The sequence below is a fragment of the Fundulus heteroclitus genome, chromosome 20 (genome assembly GCF_011125445.2).
Source record: "Fundulus heteroclitus isolate FHET01 chromosome 20, MU-UCD_Fhet_4.1, whole genome shotgun sequence".
In the NCBI taxonomy this organism is placed as follows: Eukaryota; Metazoa; Chordata; class Actinopteri; order Cyprinodontiformes; family Fundulidae; genus Fundulus; species Fundulus heteroclitus.
The window spans coordinates 24,496,021-24,518,517 of NC_046380.1; the positions used below are offsets into that span (position 1 = coordinate 24,496,021).

General features: G+C 41.3%; 1 protein-coding gene and 1 long non-coding RNA gene across 3 annotated transcripts; both read right to left on the bottom strand.

Annotated features, from left to right (window-relative positions):
- Positions 1–313: 313 nt before the first annotated feature.
- crbn (cereblon) lies at positions 314–17,999 on the bottom strand. Its single transcript, XM_012863831.3, has 11 exons — positions 17,877–17,999; positions 17,472–17,590; positions 15,279–15,481; positions 15,034–15,183; positions 11,310–11,466; positions 9,328–9,390; positions 9,140–9,224; positions 8,877–8,992; positions 6,770–6,834; positions 4,071–4,202; positions 314–2,781 (listed from the first exon to the last, which is right to left on the bottom strand). The coding sequence occupies exons 1-11, from the start codon at positions 17,947–17,949 to the stop codon at positions 2,598–2,600; spliced, it is 1,347 nt and encodes a 448-aa protein (XP_012719285.2). The 5' UTR covers positions 17,950–17,999; the 3' UTR covers positions 314–2,597.
- A 2,239-nt stretch (positions 18,000–20,238) lies between these two features.
- LOC105927218 lies at positions 20,239–22,497 on the bottom strand. Of its 2 annotated transcripts, XR_001166264.3 has the most exons (4): positions 22,428–22,497; positions 22,302–22,328; positions 21,850–21,872; positions 20,239–20,563 (listed from the first exon to the last, which is right to left on the bottom strand). It is a non-coding gene; the product is annotated as an uncharacterized LOC105927218 (long non-coding RNA). The 2 variants fall into 2 exon arrangements; XR_004933578.1 differs by lacking the exon at positions 22,428–22,497 and having other exon boundaries at positions 22,302–22,421.

Genomic DNA, 22,497 nt, shown 5'->3' on the forward strand with positions numbered 1-22,497 from the left:
CTAGCTGGTCTAAAAACGTACCAAGGTAATAATAATTAAAAAAAAAGAAAAAAAAAAGGCTGCATTAAATTTTTCAAAATTCAGAAAGTGGCCTCAAACTGAACTGCTTGTATAATTGTTAAAGTCAGATGAACGAGACTAAACAGACTAAACATGCAAACTGTTCCTCTAGCTTGAGTTGTGTTGTAGCTGAATGATTAAATGAGTCGTGTAAATAATCATCGTCCTTACCAAACAAGTGAAGAGGGAAAAAAGAAGCTATTGTCTAAAAAAAAAAAAAAAAAAAAGTCAACCAGAAAGATAATAAAACATGTTTGGTAGACCAACACTTGCAGTTTTTATTCGATCTCTTGTTGCTTCGACGGCTTTGTTTACGGATAAAGTGATAATCTCCCAACAGTTTTCAAAAACACGAAAAGAGCTCTGGGAAATAAATGATAAACTACAAATCAGTATCATAATAGTCACGTAATACAACAGGTTGTCTATTACGGTCACACAAACATGGATGGAAAACAGACGTGAGCGAACCGGAGACCATGAAACAACAAGCTGTGAATCTCATCACCGGGCTGCTGTTTATGAGCCGGCGTTCAGGACCGCTTCACAGGTTTCTCTGAAGCAACAAGAGGAACCCCAAGCTCCAATGACTGCGCCGAATTTTTAACATGCCACCCAAGGAGGGCAAACGCTGCGCTCTGCTCTCCGTCTTAATTAGCTTCGACCTTTACAAAGCATCCCGCCCTGAGGCGCCGATACGATAAAGATCTTGTTCACTCGTGTGAGCAGAGATAACGCTCGCCTCCCGGAGCACATCATCAGACGGGACGAGCAGCCGCTGTTGAAAGCAAACCGAGCAGATTTTATCAGGTATAATTACACATTGCTATCGTCACTGATATTACAACCTCTGGTTTTTGATTAGATCAACCCAAAATAAAAAAACAAAACAAAAAAACGTAGCTGTGATACGTACTTGCACATGTTCTCTACACATCAGCAAGAATATTAAATTAATCCCAAAAAAAAATAACTCTTGCGTACAAAAATACATCAGATCTAACATTTCAAAAATAGCCCCTCATCATCTATCTACAAATACGCGAGTCCATCTTAATAAATTAGAATATCTACATCAGTAATTGAATTCAGAAAGTGGAACTCAGTTCAAATAGATTCATCACACTGAGCGATATACTTAGCGTTTTTATTTCGGGTATTTTAGATCGTTTAAGCTTACAGCCAAGGAAAAGCTAAAATTCAGTCCCTCTGAAATAAGGATTTAAATGCAAAAAACATTATGATCCCAATATGGATTTTACAATCACGGAGAAGGAGCCACAAAATGTCACTGCGAATAAATCCGGCTGCTCATAGCGCTGTTTTCAAGCATCTTAATGGAAGATTAGGTGAAAGGTAAAAACTACAGTTAAAAAAAAAAGGTGAAGGAGCAACAGGGGAAACCTCAGCCTTGAGAGGATTGTGAAGCAAAAACCCTGTCAAGAGTTTGGGGTGATTAACGAGCTAGAATCAGAGCTTTAAGAGCTTCCACTCACAGAAGTTCCCAGAACAGGGACTAAACTTGTCAAATTGCTTTTTTTAAACCATTCCCGAACATCGGAGATGTCTCCGCTACAGAAAGACATGCGTCAGCTACCCAGGTCCTCACTCTGCCTACAGGCGACCAGGGCTTCCTTCAGGCCTGAGGGCCTCCACGTTACTGTGCATTGATGCAGTAATTCATGAAAAACAAGCCCTCACCAAGTACTGAGTGCACTTCCGGTACAGCACAAGCACTTTTCAGTAGAAAGACATTTCCTCATTAAAAATACCTTTTTACCTGATCTCAACCTTTAATTTCCTGAGAAACTGAACGTTGCGTCTGCATTAGCCGTAAGCCACAACCCTCAGCACTAGCAGATGCAAACACCTGAAATAAATCCCTCGGAGCCCCCCCCGAACCGATATAGACTGAAATGCGCAAACTTTTCAACGATATTCTATTTTACTGAGATGGACCGCAGGTCGGTGCGCTTCTCCTCGCGGCTCTTTGACGGACGAAATCTCTCAGACACAAACAGCTGGAATTACGACGAGTTCACTGAATAGAGCGGCTGCCGGAGCGGCGCCAGCTGCATGCAGGCGAGGCCCTGCGATGCAAGAAGAAAACAGCTGAGATCGTAAAGCAGGATGCAATCAGCCAACCATTTTGTGTTTTGTGTGTGGAGGTGGGGGAACCTTCAGCCATAGAGCTTATATATGAAGAAAACAGCTTGATGTGTAGCTGCTGCATGCAGGGATGTTAAACACTAGATTCCAGTCTGTCCAGCCAGTCGGTCTCCTTCCCTGTCTCACCGGCAACTTCTCCCCGCCGCAATTTAAGAGCTCATTAAAGCAATTGCTCCGTCTACCTTCATAAAGTCTACCCCTGAAGGTGCAATTCAAAAGACCCCATGACTCCATCCACTGATGTGATGGATTTCCTGCCAGAGGTGACAGCTTCTGTGATGCACTGATGACTATTAAAGAAGAAGAAGTATTTTGCAGCTAGACACTGACAGCAGACTGAGGCGGAGGGAGGACCGGATGGTCTGAAGTCACAGGCAGAAGAGGCGAGAACCTCCTCGGTTGTCCTCGCCCTCCCCCTGCGGGATGCGGGGCAGCATGGCCGAACGGGTCAAACCCCAGAAGCGAGGCGGAGACAAGTCCTTCTTGGTGGCCGTGAACTTCCAGCCCATGTGAGAGCCACAGGTCCGGCACTGAGCGATAGTCCAGGCGTACCTGAGAGCAAAGAGAAATTCAATAATACAGAAAGAATTGATGAATAAAATAAAAAAAATACAATTTGTCTACTAATAATTCCCCACAAGAACAAATAGTTTGCTAAAATGTCAGTTAAAAAAATCATTACAAAAGGTGTCAAAACAAAAAGGATTATTTATTTTTGTCTTTCTTCAAATGTTTCATGTCAAAGCTCAACATTTTCCATTGTGGTCTCAGTTCTATATATATATATATATATATATATATATATATATATATATATATATATATATATATATCATACAAATAAGTCACAATGGGTTTATGGCAGCTTTTCTATCTACCATGTTCAGGCCTTGATTGTTAAAGCTTAAAAAACACTAAGTAATTAAAGAAGGAAAGGAGGAAGGCATGAAGAAAGGAAAGGAAGAAGGGTAGTAGGGAATAAAGGACAGAAAGGAGAAGGAAGGACGAAAAGAAAGGAGAGAGGAAAGGAAGCAAGTAGGGAAGGAAGGACAGAAAGGAAAAATGGAAGGAAAGAAGTAAGGAAGGAAGCAAGGATGGAAGGAAGGAAATAAAGGAAATGAACATATGAAACGAATGAACATAATGAACATATTAAAATGCTGTATAAAAATCCATCTGAAGTAACAATCATCAAACATTTTCCTTAATCCCACTGACTCCGTGCGTCTTAGTCTTTTATTCAGCTAAAAAATGTTTTTATGTCTGGAGATCTTTGTGTTGGGTCGTACATCCCATTTCCTTCTTTTCTTTTTTAGCTTCACACATCACTGGAAGAGACCCCAGTTGTTTTCATCTCCTAAATGTCTCAGTCAGGATGTTTTGGTCTTCAACAGATGTGTTTCACTCTGTAAGTGTAAATACCGACCCAGATTTTGAATCACTGAGTTTAAAGTTATTTATTTTAAAAGTAAAAAATAAATAAAGCAAATTACACTAGCAAGCAAATTAACCTACCAGGAGGTAAAAGCGTGCGAACCAAAGGGCTTACGCATGGGTTCAAAGCGGCACTGCTGTTACAGCCAGAGCAACCTGCACCAAATTCTCAAAGACCGGCGCTGGTTTTAAACTGTGAGGACCTGAAGCTCTGTCTTTTTCATCATCTCTGAAACTACTGTGTTTGTGGCACAAGATCACGTTCACATTGGACAACTCTGATCATCCTATTGAGTGCAGATATGAAGCTGGGGGCACATGCAGACAACGGTGAAATCATGCCCAGGAGTTATAAACGCAGTGAACAGGTTGGGTAATGAGCGCTAGCAGTTAGCAATGAGAGTTACCCTGGAAACCAGCTGTGCAGTGTGGAGGGCCTGCCCGACAGGTTCAGGTTGTTGGCTTTGTAGACGGTCAGGGTTTCATGAACGTAACCGTGAGGGTTGACGTAAGCAGCCATGGGGCCGTACAGGGACAAGCTGGTGGAGGAGAAAGAGGCAGAGGGATTAGCCTGGACTCTGATTCAGTCAAAAGCTAAAACACCACAAGGAGAGAGAGAGAGAGACTCACTGAAGGCTCCTTAATCACCCTTAAAAGATTATAAAATGTTGATTCTGCCATGTCTGGAAACAACCTCACGCTGCATGGCTACGCATGGTGAAACCTGGCACAATATACTGAATCTCAAATCCTCATCATGCAATATCAGCGTGTGTGCAAACTTTCAGATGCATTACATTCAGACTGAATCTGGACTTTCGCTGTCCTGACGGAGATCTCAGCCACCATGAGGACGGGGAACGTGTGTCCACATCAGGATCTGAGAACACTGAGAGTGAACTGGGGATGGGGACAACCTGGGACGACTTTTCTCTCAATGATACAACGAGGTACAGAGCTGTTGCTAAGCAGCTGATCCTCCAGCGCCATGAGCCATGGGGTATGTGAACCGGACAACATGCCAGGCATGTAAGTGTTGATCAGTCGCATAATAAAATATAATTTTCCCGAGATGTAGCCGTTTATTTCAAAGAAAACAAAGAGAAGTCCCTCGATGAAGCCTCGTTTCCTGCATGTTTAGTCCCGTGCGTGTCGAGGGTTTCTCATTGGAAAGCATGGTTGGGGGCGGGGCTTACAGTTCAAACTAAAAGGTTCGAATTTGGACAGGATCAGGTCCACTTCCTTTAAAATCCACATTTTGTCAATGAAATCTTAAATCAGCAGCAACCTTATCTTGCTCTGATATTTTACCAAAATTAATAAATCACTCCTTATGGCATAAGAAACCTATTAAAACCTTGGAAAAAGCTCTTCTGAAATTTTTTCCCCTTCTTACAACTAATTGTTTTGGTAAATTCCTTTCCTACTAATGTTTAGCGTCATTACCTGGCTGCAAAGTAGAAATAAAATACAGCACATTTTCATGCAGAATTATTTAATTTTTGCTTTACTAAACGCCCTAGCTATTAAATATGTTCCAATTATTCAACATTATACTATTCCAAGTAGGGATTTAAAAAGTAAATAAAAACTTCCATTGATAGACCAAGTTTTTTTTTGTGTTGTAAAAATCTAATTTCATATGCTTTGATGCAATTCGTCGGATTAAATTTAAAAAGCCCATTTTCCTTTCGAAGCATCAATATTGTCAGTTTCTCCGGGACAAAATTACGGTGTGTGTAAAGCAATCATGTTTTTCTTAGAGCCCCAAAATGAAAATGCATTAGCAGAATGCAGCTATTATTTCTGGGAGGAAGTGTTTTTAACAGAGCAGCAATTACTGAATGTCAGCATCAGAAATCTTGCAGCACACATAATCACTGGTTGCCGCCCATAATCTGTGGGACAAAACCTCCACTTTTGTCTGGAAACATATCCAGCCAGGGTCTGGACAATTTCCCATGTCTCTCAGGTTGTTGTGCGTGTCGCTGCCGGACTAAGAGATCATCGAAACAGATGACAGACGGCTTGGAAATGACATTATATAAGAGAGACCGTCGGTGTGGAGGTGTCACATTTACTCGTGACGTAACCACTGAATCTTTACAACTTCCAGGACCTCAACAACAATGTGTTTCGTTAATAACAGTGATTACAGACAAAATGACAACGCTGCTTTATTCTGGTGCTCAAAATAAAACAGATTCTCAGCCAACTTCAACCGCATCTGTCCTGCAGTCAAGTGAAGTTCACTTGCTGTACTGTACATCACAAGTGTCTGGTAAATGTACTGATATATCTATCTGACATAGACCTTTGAACATTGTTTTGGCTTAGCGGCTTTTCATATCAATATTCTCCTTCTTCCTGACTGACGTGTCAGTTTAGCTGGATGACCATGTCTTGGTAGGTTTCTCTGTGACATCTTCTGCAATTATGGTTGAAATATATCGCAATTTTGATGTTTGGCAAAAGCATACAGCCCTACCCTGAGTTGACCCCCACATTCTTAGCCTTATGTTAGAAACAGGGAACTGTTTTCTCGACAGAGGCTCTTCCTGATGCCGTTTCTTCCACCATGTTTTCTAACGAGCCTCTGAGGCCTTTTAAAGAACAGCTGGATTTATACTGAGATTAAATGACACTGGTCAAGTCTGTTTACCACGTAGGTGACTTTTGAAGACAATTTCCGCACTATATTTTATTTATGGGGTTTCAGATTATGGGGGGCTGATAACAATTGTGCACCACTTTTCAGATTTTTATCAGTAAAAACTATTCAAAACCATCAACCCTCTTCTTTCAGCCTCATAATTATACTTCTTTCTATTTATATATCACATAAACTCACAATGAAACACAAGAATGTTTGCAGATGCACTGTGACAGAAGGTGAAAAGTTTAAGTGAACATTATGTGTTTCATTTAGTGTTTTCCTTTAATTACTTGACTCCTTTATAGACCGGTGGTTGTATTTTGGTACACGTCAGAAGCTGCTGCGCAACGGTCACTGAAATTCACAACCTTCAAAATAACTATATTATAATCCTGATATTTGAACACATGAAGCAAGTCCAACAGGTAAGTAAGAAAAATAAGTCCTCACCTGAAGATTTCATTCTTTGTCGTGATCTCTGTGTCCTGACACTGCTTGCAGCACAATGACGTACACTGAGGAGGAAACACAACGTCAAATTAACATCTTAAATGGGCCATTGTCTTCGATAATGACTGTGATCGACAAGACGGTAAAATTCATCGGAAATGTTAGTCTTCAGAAAGAGAAACTGGGGTTAGAACAAGTATAAAAAGTGCTGCGTTCAGCCACCTGACACCTCAGCAGAGGTTCCCTCTGTCTAAAGTGCTGAAAGGGTTGCCCCACCTTGGCACCTGAGAATATTTGTAATTTATCAACGTGGTGTTAGTCAGCTAGGTGTCAACTAAATCGGTGCCTTGCTGAACGGTTTGTTCTATAACAAGCAGGGTGTTCGATAAAAAGGCGGGGTCTGCAGACTGATGGAGCATGTTGCTCCTATACTGCATTTAGCTGGGACCAACCTCATCGAGTAGGTCCCAGCTTTTAGGGAAGGAGTGGGAGAGTATGTTCCAGCTATTGAAGGATCTCACTTCTTGATGGACAGATCAGGGCCTAGTCTCCAGTGATGCTGCCGCTGCTCCAGACTGTTGTGGTGAAGGAAGAGCTAAGCCAAAAAGCAAAGCTAAATCCGTCCCTCCACCCTCTTACCCTCCCCCGGGGGTCTGCCACCTTCACAATCCAAAGGGCCCTGGTTCAGCTTCAATTAAACTTATCGGGAGACATAAATGTTACAGGACTGTTTGATAAAAGACAATTTATAATGTTTGATACAGGGAAATTAGTTGTTATTTTTAGAGAACAACAATTTTTCTTCTATTTTTAGATTTTAAAATAATAAGAAAAAATAAATAAAACATTTGCCGAAACAGGATGGATACATTTTTCCCTTTTGCAGAGATGTTGATATTTGCCAAAAAATGATTTAAAAGGGTATACTGCCAGTTTCAAAACCGAATTACAAGAAAAAAATTACTAAAACAAAATAATTGCAGGTCCTTTTATTGTCATTCTGTTGTGAAAATTCAAAGCAATTATTTCATGAAAAAATTGACTTGTTATTGTATCTAAATTCAAAAACATTGGTTGGTTCTTTATAATTTTTCAGCATAAAAGCTATTGTTAAAGCATCCAAGGAGCTTCTTGCAGCTCTGGAGCCGCAAGTTGCAGACCCCTGCCCTGAACTATTGCAATAATATAAATGGAAAAAGAGGGAGATCCCTGATCCAAGCGGCTGAAATGCCCTTGTGGGCATATTAGTATCAAGAGTTTAGCTTGTTTAAAAAAAAATTATACTCTCAACAGCTTTACCCTAACTACATATAACCCCATTTAAAAAAAAAAAAAAGGATGTGACCTCATTTGATGTTTTTATAATCACATTATCAAGTCAGGCTGTTGTTGGAGACAAGGGTCGTAACTACGGCTACCATCACTGCCCCCGTCTGTCCTGCATTTACGAGCATCGCCTGATCAGGATAGAAATGTCCGATTATGGAGGCAACTTGGGAGTTTATTTGCAGCAACCTGGAGGTGGCGGCTGAAAATACGGCTGCAACATGTTCCTACACGGGACTGACAAACGACTGAAATTAATCATGTGAATGTTTGTACCGACATGGTGGGACTTCAGACATTCCTGTCCTAGAGGGGACCTGCCTGAAGGACCAGAAACTTGCCCCGACACACACAGGCCTTAAACATACTGAGAAAACAGGACGACAAAGACCAGACCGCTTTGTTATGTTTAACGTAAACATGTGTGCTAAAAGAGAAGCAAGAAGGGTGCGACTTATACCAGAAACAAAAAAAAAAAAAGCTGCTTCAGCAGCGAGTGTACTTTTAACCCTGGATGATAACCCTCCCACTGATGAGATCAACCACTGTCCTGCTGTTAAAAATCAAATAATTAAAAAAATTACTTGTGCTTCAGAGTAAATTAACTCTGGACTGAATCTTTGCAGCAACAACTCATCTGTCAGCTGAATCCAGGCCTGCATGCACACCAAAGAACGGCAGAAAGAAAACCAGACACGCTCTGCGAGCTGGATCTCATCACGACATGAGGGAAATTATGTCCACCTCTGTGGGGACGGAGCACGCGGTGACCTGTCCTCACCCGGTCCATGATGTCCAGCTCGCAGCGGAGTCTCTGGATGGCGCTGCCGATCTTGAGCAGCTGGAGCCGCAGAGCGTCGTCTATGGGCAGACAGGCAGCCACCCTGTAGGAGAAGTCTGACACAAAGCAGACAGGAGAAGAGGAGATGGATGAAATAAACAGGAGGCACACACAAAAAAAAAGAAAAAAAAAAGAGCGTAAACAAAGGCCAGACGAGCGCGGACGTGCGTGATGGATGAGTGATAAACTGAAGAGGGGCTGACCTACGGCGTTGGTCGGGAGCGAGTCATCCTTCAGGTTCTCGTCCCATTCGTGGAGCTGCTTCTTCACTCTGTTCATGAGCGAGTCCTGTGAGGTCGAGCCACGGGGAACAAACGGGTTACATTCGCTTATGTGAGACGTTCACCCGTGACGGATAGCCCGTGGTGTGTAAGTGGACTGCAGCACTCACGGAGTCATAGAGAGAGTACACCCAGGGAGGCCACGGAGTCAGGCTGGCGCAGTGAAACTTCCTCTGTGAACGGCAACAAATCAACCACAGGTGACTTAAATGTAACGAAACAGAACACTAATGAATCTAATGGATAAGAACACTGCCAAAAGGGAACTAAAATTAGGTCAAATTTTCTTGAAATGAGTGTATTTGTCCTTAATTTGAGCAGGGATGTTTAAATGAGCTGCCTATGGAGTAAGATATTTGCACTTAAACTAGGAACAACTCCTCGCCATCATCTTATTTCAAGTGCAGTATAACTAATGATCTTATTTTAGGGGTAGAAACACTCACTCCATTGGCAGATAATCTTATTTACCTGCTCAAATCAAGAACAAATACACTAAATTCAAGAAAATTTTACCTATATTTAGTTCCCTTCTTGCAGTGCTACATGTGCACTTGAACGTTACACCGGTGCGTCACACTGCCTTTGAGCAGAGATCCACATGCTGCGCATGCCCCTTCCCAACACGGGAGGAAATCTAAAATGTGCGGGGTACGTTTCTATTCAGCCCACGTTTAGTTTGATGGTCCAAATAAAATTCAACTTCCTTCAGAAGTCCTTTAATTTTTGAATAGAGTCTGTGTGATTTAATCTCAGTTTGAATACAGCAGATCTGTGAAGGCCTCAGAGGTTTGTAAGACGCCACGTGTCACGTAGGGGGACAAAGCAAACAAGACGTCAGGATGAGAGGGAACTAAAAAAACAACAACAAAAAAACACTTTATATGTGGAGGAAAACTAAAACTTCACATAACCTGGAACACACCATCACCGCGGCAAAGCACAGAGGTGGCAGCATCATGCTCTCCCTCAAATCTAAGCAGAACTTGAGGCGAATATTGCCGTTTTTAGACGTGCAAAGCAGGTAGAGCAGCTGAACTCCTGCAACACATCCAGATTTTTATAAAGAGAACGTTATTTCCTATTGTTTTCCTTCAGCTTCGCACTATGAACTACTTTATGTTTCATGTAATGTGACAAAATTTGGTTAGGCTCATGGAGTAGCGATACTCAGAGGTGGGTAGTAACTAGGTTTATGTTTACTTGAGGAACCTTTTGAAGAAAATGTGTTTTAAGGAGTAGTTTTACTGGACTTTACTTGAGTAATATGAGTATGGCGTGTTGCTACTTTTTGTAAAAGACTATTGCTACTCTTACTTGCAAAATATTGCTGGTTACTCTACCTACCGCAAGCAGCTTCACTAAATATAGAAAAATATATATTTTAACCAAAACTGCACTAGACACAAGTTTTATGTAAAAGTTACTTTTACACACAAGTTTTGTTGTTCTAATGTTACTGTCTGCTGAGCTCCTTATACCATTTGGAGGTCAAGTGAAAACACAGTAAACAGGATGTTTTGTCACTAGAAGTACTTGTTCTAACAAATACATAGTATTGGTTTTATAACGTTATATTGAAAAAAAAAAAAACAGATTTGGAAAAGTGTTTCTTACTGCCTCAATGTTATTTTGTAAGAATGTACTTTATGTTTTTCTCATTAACACACCAGAATTTATACATAGCTTTATACTTTTGTCTGTTTGCCTCATTTTTAAATATTAAATCAGATGGTGTGATCAGTTACTTCAGCAGCCTTTTTACCAAATACTTTGTCCTTTTACTTGAGTAGTGTGACTCTTCAGCACAGTTTTTGGCTACTCTATCCACCTCTGGCAATGCTTTAGCAAGGCGGTGTGTATAAACCTAGTGCATTAATGCATTTTGAGTCTAGCTACTTCCAACTAAGGACTTTAATCCAAATCATCGCAGACAGCCCTGCTCTAAAATAGAAAATGAAAAACACAGAGTTGTGTGCTCTTTGTTTTGGCCTTTCATCAATATATTCTGAATGTCTAACAAGTAAACTCTCCTGGTTCTGGTTTGAAGTGAGGCATACATATTCAGTTAATGGGCGCGGGAGCCTCTGACCTGCTGATTCAACCAGCGCTGAGCCTTTTTACAGCCCTGAGCTCGCAGCTTGGAGGACGGGGACACATGGAGCCGGGACATGGGCGCCAGCTGCACGGCAGAGAGCGGGTCTGGAAGGATTCGCTCGGGGAGGATCTGTACTTTGGCTTGTCTGATTCTGAGAGACACACAAAAGAACGACAATGAAGAGCGTACTGTAACAAAAAAAAAAAAAACGCCAGCAACAACCCATTAAATCCCTTTGAATAAAACACATTTAATACAGATTAAATAAATGTCTCTTCTCAAGCAGAAAGAAAGTGCAGTATTTATGTAATCTGAAGCGCATACAGGATAAAAGGGTTACATTAACTGAGCAATAGCGTAAATGCTATAATTTCTGGAGTTAGAACTATAATTGGAGGCTCTAACAACATTAAGGCTAACAATTCATGTGCATTATACAATCCTAACTAAAAATAAGATGGAGATGTGTCTTAATAAAGGCTTGCTGACATGGAAAGAAAATGTCAGTGACTTCCTGGGCCGAGGAGGACGCTAGTTAAACTGATCTACAACACGGGTTCAGCAGTGACGCAAGAAGCTTTAATTCAGCAACGCCACCTGGTTCATAAACAAACAGCCCCTCGTTAGAAAACAAGAAAATATGAAACCCATCTCGACGAGCTGCGTCCACAGCTGCAAATCAGGCATACTGTACGGACAGAGTACCGCATATTCATAACTTTATGTTGTCCATCATCTACCACCGAGATACGAGGATTAAAAACAGCAGCTTGAAACAGCTTTAGGTTGAAAAATGAGAAGCGGCTCCCGGTACGTTGTTTCAGATCAGACTGTCGTCAGCGTATTGCATCTTCTCCAAAACTGCCCTCAGGGGAGTGGTGTTTGGTACTGAAGAGCTGAACATGCCGATTACAAACATCTGATTTTTAAATCATATCGAGGCATTTCTAAATTATTGCCATTGAAGTTCTTGACTGCTGCACCCATTGTTAACCAGCGAGCAGAGTGGGCGACATTTCCATAGACAGTTTTTAAAAGAAACTACTTATTTTCCTGCCCACAAGCTATAATCCAGTCCTGCAAGCCGTACTCCTGTTGGGTGAATATGTTTATTCTCCTTGAAAATTTTGTCCATCCACAAATTCGTATCCAAGCTGAATTATTAAGGAGTCACATCAACAGCGAGAGTAAAGCAAGCCGACATCAGTCTCACCCTGCAGTAAACCGCTCTGCATAAAATCATCATCAGTGGTAGAAAGACGTGATTTATTGACGACTGGAGCTGCATGTGTCCAACGGGGGATTTCTCAAGTAACTTTTCTCAAGTCCAAGTCAATTCTCAAGGCTTTTCGGGGGCAAGTCGGAATACAGCCTCAAGTCTATGAGATATAAACCAAGTCAAATTTCTGAATGAACAGAACAGGAAGTGCTTTTACTTTGATGAACCGAAAAAGTCTTTGTAATGACAGCTGTCTTAACAGCAGGATAATAAGACGTTGGAGGTAAGTTAAGCTTATTGTACCCAGAAACGTTATTAAAACAGCGCTCAGTTGGAGAGACTTGTGTGTGGTCGTAGTTATGAAGCCACCGCTAACATGAATAAATCCCTAGGAGCCATTAAAAGCCAGTTGTCCAAGAACAACAAGGGCGTATAAATCCTCCTTCTCTTTTTACAGTACAACACGCAGATGAGGAGCAGCACACTTATGGCTTGCTTCAACTTTTTACTTAAAAGACTCGAGTTACGCACCACGAGTCAAACTCAATTTTACAGTCTCAGACTGTAAAAGTTACATCCATCCATCCATCCATTTTCTGAACCGCTTTATCCCTCATGAGGTCGCGGGGGGTGCTGGTGCCTATCTCCAGCGTTCACTGGGCGAGAGGCGGGGTACACCCTGGACAGGTCGCCAGTCTGTCGCAGGGCAACACAGAGACAAACAGGACAAACAACCATTCACGCACACACTCACACCTAAGGACAATTTGGAGAAGCCAATTAACCTAACAGTCATGTTTTTGGTCTGTGGGAGGAAGCCGGAGTACCCGGAGAGAACCCACGCATGCACAGGGAGAACATGCAAACTCCATGCAGAAAGACCCAGGGGTGTACTTGAACCCAGGACCTTCTTGCTGCAAGGCAACAGCGCTACCCACTGCGCCACTGTGCAGCCTTGTAAAAGTTACAGTTTCAGTAAAATTGTCCACAAACTTTAACGCAAACTATGCAATACTACAATATAGAACAGAACACAAGCATCCTTTACTGTCCTGGAACAATGCAGATACACACATGGGTATAAATAGAAAAGCAAAAAAAAAAAATAATAATAAGAGACCATACAGTAAGGGCAAGTGTGATTTTACTGCACTTTAGACCACTTTAGACACACACAAGCCACTGATTTTAATAAAGTATCGGTTAATTTATGTTCTTCAGTGACTCATACAGGTAACTGGGACATAAAGTCCTGCTTGGGGATCTCTACATTTCTGTTTCAGTTTTCCTCACAAATTCATGAGCTGCAGCATGGATTTATTGACGTGAGCGTGCGTCTAAAAACCAATGAAACCACACCGCCCTCTCTCCTCTAATGTAAACAACAACTGCACTCAGGGAACTCCTCTTGCAGAAACTGTTCATGCTGTTTTTGTATTTAAGGGTTAGAATGCCCTCTAGCTGTGAGCTCCTAGAGTTGTTTAAATAAAGATTGAAGGACGGTTACAAACAATATTCTTATATTATTGAGTTAATAGCTTTAAGGTGCTTAATATCATTTTTTTTTCTCCTAGATTGAGGACTACGGTGTCTGCCCACAGACATTTTAGCATGTAGATTAACAAGAAGTTGAACTGTCAACCTTATAGTCAGTGGTCGACTCATAGAGGAAGCAGGCCTGGCTTCTGTTTCAGAAAATCAAAGACTAAAGCCAAGCCCCTGTTCAGAGTTTTATGTCTTTGTGATCCGATGACTAAAGTATAAACCACAGGTTTCCACAGTGGGGACCCCTCAGGGGGGCCGCGAGATGATCCAAATTTCTGACTTTACAATGTCAGTGATATACTTGTTTTAATATAGCAAATGTGTGCCTTTAATCGTGGAAAATTATGTTTTCTCAAAAATGTAAGACTATCCGACATCAGCAAACATGTTTGATCTTTGGAGACAAATAAAACATGTTTTTCTTGCAAATATGTGAAATTCTTAAAAAGAAAATGTTTAGGTTTTTGTAGAAGTTTACTCCTCTGTGGCCAGTGATTTTCTTTAATCAGCCATGGCCGTAATGTGACTTGTTTTTAGCTTTTTGGGAAATTACGTGAACAAAGTCAAAATATTAGGCATAAAAGAATAAAGAACATGCCGAGGATAAACACAAGGGGAAGACTGCAGTTTTTTGTAAGAGTTTTCATAAAATTACAACTACATTCTCAAAATTGTATGACTTTGTTCTTGTAACTTTCTAAAAAAAAAAGCAACACTTCCCACCTCACCAAATGGGGGTTGTGCGCTGTTATTTTAGGGGTCGCGGGCTGATAAGTCTGGGAACCCCTGGTATAAACTATTACAACCTGCTCAGAGAAATCCTATTTCACACACTATGAGTACAGTATCCAGGTTTTGTCCACCCCCACTGAGCTGAGGAATAAAGACAATTGAAAACAAGCACTTAGTCAGTGACCTCTGATTTTAAACTTCAATAGACTAAAACCATCTTACCCGTCTGCTTGAGTTCTTATCTCATGGACCTTAAACCTCTGCCTCCCAACTGCTTTCACTTTGACGGTTTCAATGCCGTACTCCTGCTCCTCTCGGTATGCGTATATTTCAGCCGTCGTTCCAAACTTGGCCTCCGGCTCGCCCGCATCACTGCAAACACGTACAGAAACACTGTGGATCCAGAACAGCTGAAGGGATCACAACAACGCCTGACTCCTCTGACTACACTTCCCCCCACTACGCACCTGTGTGCGAGCACCGCAAAGGTTCGGTCCTTCTGGATGACGCTGCGCATCATGCTGACCTCCTGCGGCCTGAAGAGCTGCAGGGGCAGCGTCTGACCCGGCACCAGCATCACGGCCGTGTGCGGCAGCACCGGGATGGTCTGGCAGCTGTCGTCATCGTGCACCGTGCGCCCGTGGAACTCCTCCATGTCTGAACCCAGGTACTGCAATCAGACGGGTTAGTTACTGGTGGAGATAATGTAGGTGGAAAGTAAAAGGAATAATCTGCATTTCAGATATAGGGAGCATTTTCTTTCCTAGGACTGGTGATGTCACTTCTCTTTAGCAAGAAATTTGTTTCAGAAATTTTAAATGTTTGCAGACAGGAAGAATTAAATTTTGGATATTTGGTTCTCAAGGGCAAATTTAGTGCCTTTCAAAAGTTTGCATACCCCTTACGTTTCCTTATATTCTGCCATGTTTCAAAGAAAAGGCTTCAGCGCATTTTGTTGGAACTGAATGAGATTAAAACCTGAAAATGTGGCTTTCATTGGTATTCAGCATCCCGTTTTTATAACCTATTACCGTGGTGAAACAACAATGAGACCATAATTCAGACCAAAGCATTGCAGTCCCACTTTCTATGGGCCACAACTTAACGATATCAATGTGGAAAAAAAAGGCGTTAAAGGAGCATAGCCACCTTATTTGACTTTACTTATTTATTTATTCATACGTCAGTAGCTAACTCTGGTTGCATACAAAGTTTTTATGAAAAATTAACACACCCTGCTATAAGTTGCTATTTTGGTGTTTTATGCTTTGTTTTTGCTCAATTTGTTAGTAAATAAAGCCTTTTGTGTTTATTTATATTAACGGGACCACGTACAGCACTGCTCATCATGCCCATGGTGGGGTTATATTTAGCCTAAAAAAAAAAACCAATAAAACACTATCAGGATGGACGCTTTGTGTTCATATATTTTATCGTGATCAAACGTTTTTTGGTCTTTTTTAAGCATATAACATGGTTATGTACCTTTAAAAAGCATGAAATGTCCACTTGAATCTCAGTACAAATCCAGCTTTTCCAGCTGAAGGCCTCAGAGGTTTGTTAGAGACATTAGTGAACAAATACCATCATAAAAAGTTAGGGTTTTCATGACGGTGACGGTTATCTTTTTTTTTACCTATGTGTGCTTCACAATATAAAATAATACATATTCAAAATTGTTGGGATGTCCTGCAGGTAAGATTATGCGAACTCTGAAACAATCTATTTTAATTCCAGGTGGGGAAGCAAAAAAACAAAAAACAAAAAAGTCTGTGTGATCGTAGTTATGAAGCCACTGCTAAGAAAAGCTAGTTGTCCAAGAACAACAAGGGCGTATAAATCCTCCTTCTCTTTTTACAGTACAACACGCAGATGAGGAGCATCTGATATCAGAGCCACAGCCAGCACCACAAAAAAAAAAAAAAAAGTGGTAAATACTTTTGCTTGCCATTGTAAAAGGTAATTGCTATAGCCCCTTTTATACCGGCCCTACTAAACTTGACCTGCCCCACTCAGTTTTACTCTCTGCGGCAAGTGTTTAGAATCTGCGGATTCACATAGTTCATGGCGGTCCTTAATATTAATGTTGTCACGCTTCAGTTTTTTCTGGAGTTCCTCTGAGAGAAACCTTTTCACTTCCCCCCGACCAATCACTTAAAAGCAGTGTGTTGACGTCAAAGCTCCGCTCGAGTCAGCTCGGTTTGACCCTGCTCATGAGCAGGGCCGGAGAAACCCGGGCTGGCCCTGAAAACAAAAATTAAAAACTGTTGCTGAAGCGCTACAGCAAAGCTGAAACGGGGAGTAGAGCGCGCCAAACCGAGCCGGTGGAAAAGGGTCTTATGTGCCTGGGAGAATTAACCCTGCACATTACCCTGGGCCTGATATCACCATCCCTGCTGTTAAACATAGTGGTGGCAGCATCATGCCGAGGGGATGTTTTATCAAGGTGTGTAATAAACAGCATTAAACATATATCAAGGTTTGTAGAATAACATGATAAAATGAGAAGGTTTGATGACTTTTGCAACACTTCGTCGGCACGAAACGGACCAGAGACATAATTCCTACCATGGAAGAGAAGCATTAGTAATAAGCTGATAGGAGACATAAAGACAATTATGTGCAATTAGTTCACATTTAATAACAGATTGACTGCTCACAGCATGAGACGTGGGAAGACTGGGGTCAAACGTGATGATGTTGGGCTTTTCCGCCTCGTCATCGTCTCGGTCCTCAGTCTCCATGTCATCTTCCTCCTCCTCCTCTTCCTCCTCGTTGCCTGTCACGGCACAAGTCAGTGAAGACACAGAGAGGCGGAGTTAGCGCTCCTGCTGCATGCGGACACAACCACGGCCGCTAAAAGCCCCGCTATAGGAGCCGGAAGGGCCGCTCTAAAAAAAAAAAGGTAAACACGGACAGAAAGCGAAAGCTCGGGGATCAAAGATGGACCAGTGGGGCTGTGAACGCTGAGGAGTGGCCTGAAGCCGTCTCCGCTGCTGCCGGGAGGACGACGTGGCCTCTCCGCTGCTGACACCTCCACGGCTGCCTCTGCTGCTCTCTGTTACCTGCTAGAAGACGCAGATGGTTCCCCATGTTGTCGTTAACGTCGTCTTCTCCTCCGCCTCCCTCGTCAGCCATATCCCTGTGTTTACAATGCCTGCTCTTCTTCTACGGCTTCTGGTCTGCGCGGCGCCCACGTGGAGGCCACGAGCGCCGCCTGGTGGCCGTGCGGAGAAAAACAGCCAGGAATGTCGATATGAAAGAGTGATTACTTTAATTCAGTTCGGGGTTTTTTTATTTTACTTCTATTGCACGACACAGGGTTTTTGTGTATACAGTTCATTTAACTGAACAAGTAACGAAATCCAAAAGTTATCCACCTATCATGACAAAAGTACTTAATATCATCTTACTATAATGTGTAATAATAATATTAGCAGCTTTCACAGATAAAAAAGAATCAACTAAAAACGTTAAAAACAATAGATTATTGAAATTTTTTTACATTTAAGTCCTGAAATCATACACACAAAAGTTGGTAACATGATTTACTGTCCAAAAATTCTCCACATTTACAACTCCGAGTCCTTTCTGTGTGGATGTCTTCCAGTTTTTCATGTCTTCCCGCAGATTTAAAATTTAATTTGGTTCTGGGCTATTGGTACACGTACCGTTCTAGTCTCAAGTCTTTCGCAGCCTGGTGGCTTTCTTGCATTATTACTCTGTATTTAACTCCATCCACTCCCCAGTCGACTCTGACCGCCTTCCCTTGTCCAGCTGAAGACAAGCATCCCCACAGGATGATGCTACCACTACCATGTTTCACCATCGGGATTGTTTATGGAGATGTGTGTTTTTCTTTGTTTTGCCACGTTTTATATTTAGGCCAAAAAGTGTAGGTCTGGTCTTATCTGACCAAGAAAACTGAGTTACTATTTTAATTTGCCACATGGCGGTCAGAATTGTTAACAGCAGACCAGTCTGCGGCTTTCAGATCGTCTGCACTGTTGAGATTTGGTGTCTTTCATATTCTTTTGGCAACGTAGATTCTCCATGAGGTTCGGGGCTGGTCAGGTTCTGGCTGTTTCAGCACAGCAACACCATTGTCATAAGCAGCTTTTAGTACCATTTGAAGTGGGTAACAAGTCCTGCTGGAAAACGAAATTAGCATCTCCATAAAGCCTATCAGAAGGAAGCACGGAGTACTCCTAAAATTTCCTGGGACCCCAGTGGTATAGCTGGAAATGTGAAGGCATGAGACAAATAGTTTTTAAGATTAGAAACTATGTGCAAAGCCTACACTGAAACCTGCTTTTGCCTGTACAATGCAGGGTTGGTAGACCTTATTGAAGATATTCCCATTTCTTTTTGTATTTTTTTTTATTCTTATTTTCTTTGATCCACTGTATATTTGAAGATTCACTGTATATGACTGATGCACCTTTCCTACTTTGCACCTTCTCTTATGAGCCGATGTGGCAAGTGAATTTCTCCAATGTGAGATCAATAAAGCCCATCTTATCTTATTGTGGAGATTTAAGGTCAGGTTAGAGTTAAAGGTTAATTGCAACTATGTGGAGGAATCTGAATATCTGTTTTGTATGAAATGAAAGCGCTGTGCTCCTCTGATGCTGCAGGCAGAAATGTCCTACGACCATGAGTGGAGCAAAGTCACGTTAAAATGCTGGAGGGAGGGTGACCTTCACGTTGGACTATAAGCAACATAGAGTCTGTGCCTCTACTCTTCCTCTGAGACAAGAGTTCCACATGAAATGGAAACTTAACTTTCATCTGAACAGAGGACTTTGGACCATTGAGCAACAGCCGTTCTTTATATTCGTAGTGCATTTAAGGTGCTTCCGACATCTCTGGTTCAGGAGTGGCTATACACAAGGAATGCTACCTGTTGTCCGTATGTAGGATGCATTGTCTTTGAGAAACTCCCCAAACATTTAAATATATTTCCATTGCTCAACAACCCAAAGGCTGCATTTTCCCTATTGGTGGGCCACCTCTCTCCTTTCACCCAAGTTTTAGTGACTATGCTTGAATAGACTCTAGGAACAAACTTAAGCATAGCCATTGTTTCTCTTTATTGGCCTACACAATAGAGGAAAAATCCATATTTTACCTTTATAGGGTTCGCCAATAAGGAAGTGACATGACTTTCCAATAGTTAACTTGCATAGTTTTACTTTTAAATCTGTAAACCATAATCAAAACCTTAAGTTAAATATTTCAGTGTGTAATGAATTAGTTTCAGTTGTAATAAAATTTAGTTTTCAAATATTCTACATTTTCACAGTGCATCAATATTTATGCTTTGACAAAAACCTCTTCACCAGTTTCGTTTAAGCACCTCGAGGACACTAAACTGACTGTTATCAGCTCCAAATTTCTATACTCACTGAATAAAAGAGGCAGAAGTGTGTGGAGACTTAACAGTGTTCATTTATTGTTCAATACACCACATGACAGTTTGCAAGTAAACAAGTTGTATCATGGTCCATGAACAATGCAGCTGCACTTTCTGGTGATATTCGTCCAGCATCTTCAACTTCTTCCAGCAGCACATCCACAGCTGTCCTCAGATGAACAATCGGGACTTTTCCACAGTTTCAGTAGATGCGTCACACAGCCACTTCCTGGATGAATGGTCTGTTGATCTGGAGAAGCTCAGATGGGACCACAGCTGGCAGGGATGAGGGCTTACTTTGACCTCTGCCTCATCTTTCTCCTTTTACGCTTCAGCCTGTTGGGAAAAAACAAACAGCTTTGAGGAAAACGTTCAGCTCACAATCATTTAAAAGCAAAATTATGGGCTTTATGCTTTTTGCTACATCTGAATCTCTTCAATTAGCTCTTGGGTTTAAATGTACTAGTAAAGGTTTTATTAACCGAGGAGTGCATAAAGTAAGAACCCAAGCAGTGAAACCTGATGCATTTTCTTTTTACAGAAGCAGACGTACTGAATGCAATCTGGGCAATTGAAATTGCAGTTTGTTAAGGAGGTAAATTCCATAAAGTACACCAACTTATACCGTAAATTTCTAAATTCAAGACTTCAGCCAATATACTGGCTTTAGGTACAGGTCACTGCACCCTCCTGCATCACTGCCTGCTTGCTTTAAGACGAACATAAAATTTTTATGTTTTAATGGGTTACTGCAGGGAAATGTGTTCAACAAAATTACCTCTAAAAACTTCTAACTTTCAAAAAAAAAAAAAACACTTTAAACAAGATTAATTAAGGACACCAACATGCGTATATCTAAATCCATGCAGGAAGATATTAACTTTTTATTCTCCTATCAGGGACCTAGGCTTTAAAAAGTTGTATTTAAGATTAAACCACTGGCTGCCTAAAGAGCACCAATTCGCTATAGAGTCAAATATATTTTTTAAATGTTTTAAGTATGGAAAGTCAAGAAGAAAAAAAAAAAGGCCACCAATTTGATGCATGCACACTTAGAAAGTATCCATCCTCAGTGGCCTAATAACAAATAAGCCCTGAAGTTGCATTCTAACCTTAAAAAAAAGGCCCATTTTAATATAAGGTACTGAGGTTTATTGAGATTGTTTAAATCTCTGCAAGGTTCCCTTTGAAAAGGATTGATGCATAACACCGACGTCATGTTACAATGTCCTTAATTGCAGCTTTTAAATGATGAGTTTAAGAATGGGGATCAACGCACTAGACTGAATTAAAGACCACTTAACTAAGTTGGGTAATTGATATTCCTCATATCAAACAGTGTCTCTTAAGAGTTTAGACAGGTTCTTTTAAAAAAGGATGCAACAAATATTTCTGGTTGTGATCAATAGAAAGTTGTGACCAGACCAGTGTGTGCTTTGATGTTATTGGAGAAAGTGCAGAATATTTAAAATCTTAATTTTAAACCCACATTTATTTGAAAATTCCATTCATTTTCAGATAAAAGCCTGATCAACAATACAACACATTTGTATTTTCCTGGACATAACCCGATCAGAAACCTTCAACTAAAAGAAATTCGCGGCGAGACAGTGAACGCTTACCTGCGCATGCGCTTCTTCCTCCACTGGAAAATAAAATAAAAGCAGTTAACATCAAATGTGAATAGTTTAGTTTTACACAGCAGCTTAGACGTTGGCGTGCTTTTTAACGGCGGAGATTAGAACCTTAACTAAGAGGCTTTAAATTATTGCATATCAAGAAACAAAACAAAAACATGGGAATGACGGATTCAGTTTTACTCAAGCTAGCAGTAGCAGGTAGTGAAGCCTGGGCCTTCTTAGAAATCAACGCCACCAGGGTGAAATTACCAGACTAAACATAATATTCCATCAAATCTAGAAGAAAAATAACAGCAGCGAACACTTTCATTAAAGCAACAAGCTAATCGATCGGCCATGCACAAGGAGCGGGAGAGACCGTGCTGAGTTACAAGCTAGCAGCAAACACACGAGAAGAAACCGTCTGAAATGCGGACAATTTCTCTTCATCTCACCTTGGCTCTCATCGTGTGGAGACTTCTCTGTAAAAATGACACAAATAACTGGTTAGAACCTGCAGATGCTTTGGGATATTCAAAGATTGAGTTGGATTCAGTCTGCGGTGAAGCAAACCACCGTACCTCGAAGGGAGAAGAGCAACGGAAAGAGGATGTGACGACGAAGGAGCGCGACTTTTATAAAGTAATGACG

What these genes read in the sequence shown, in the direction of transcription:
- crbn (XM_012863831.3), bottom strand. Translation starts at nt 17,949, where the DNA reads ATGGCTGACGAGGGAGGCGGAGGAGAAGACGACGTTAACGACAACATG. An exon ending in CCATCTGCGTCTTCTAGCAG is followed by an intron (nt 17,591 to 17,876) that starts GTAACAGAGAGC and finishes GTGCCGTGACAG; the next exon opens with GCAACGAGGAGGAAGAGGAG. An exon ending in AGCTGGACATCATGGACCGG is followed by an intron (nt 6,835 to 8,876) that starts GTGAGGACAGGT and finishes TTTCCTCCTCAG; the next exon opens with TGTACGTCATTGTGCTGCAA.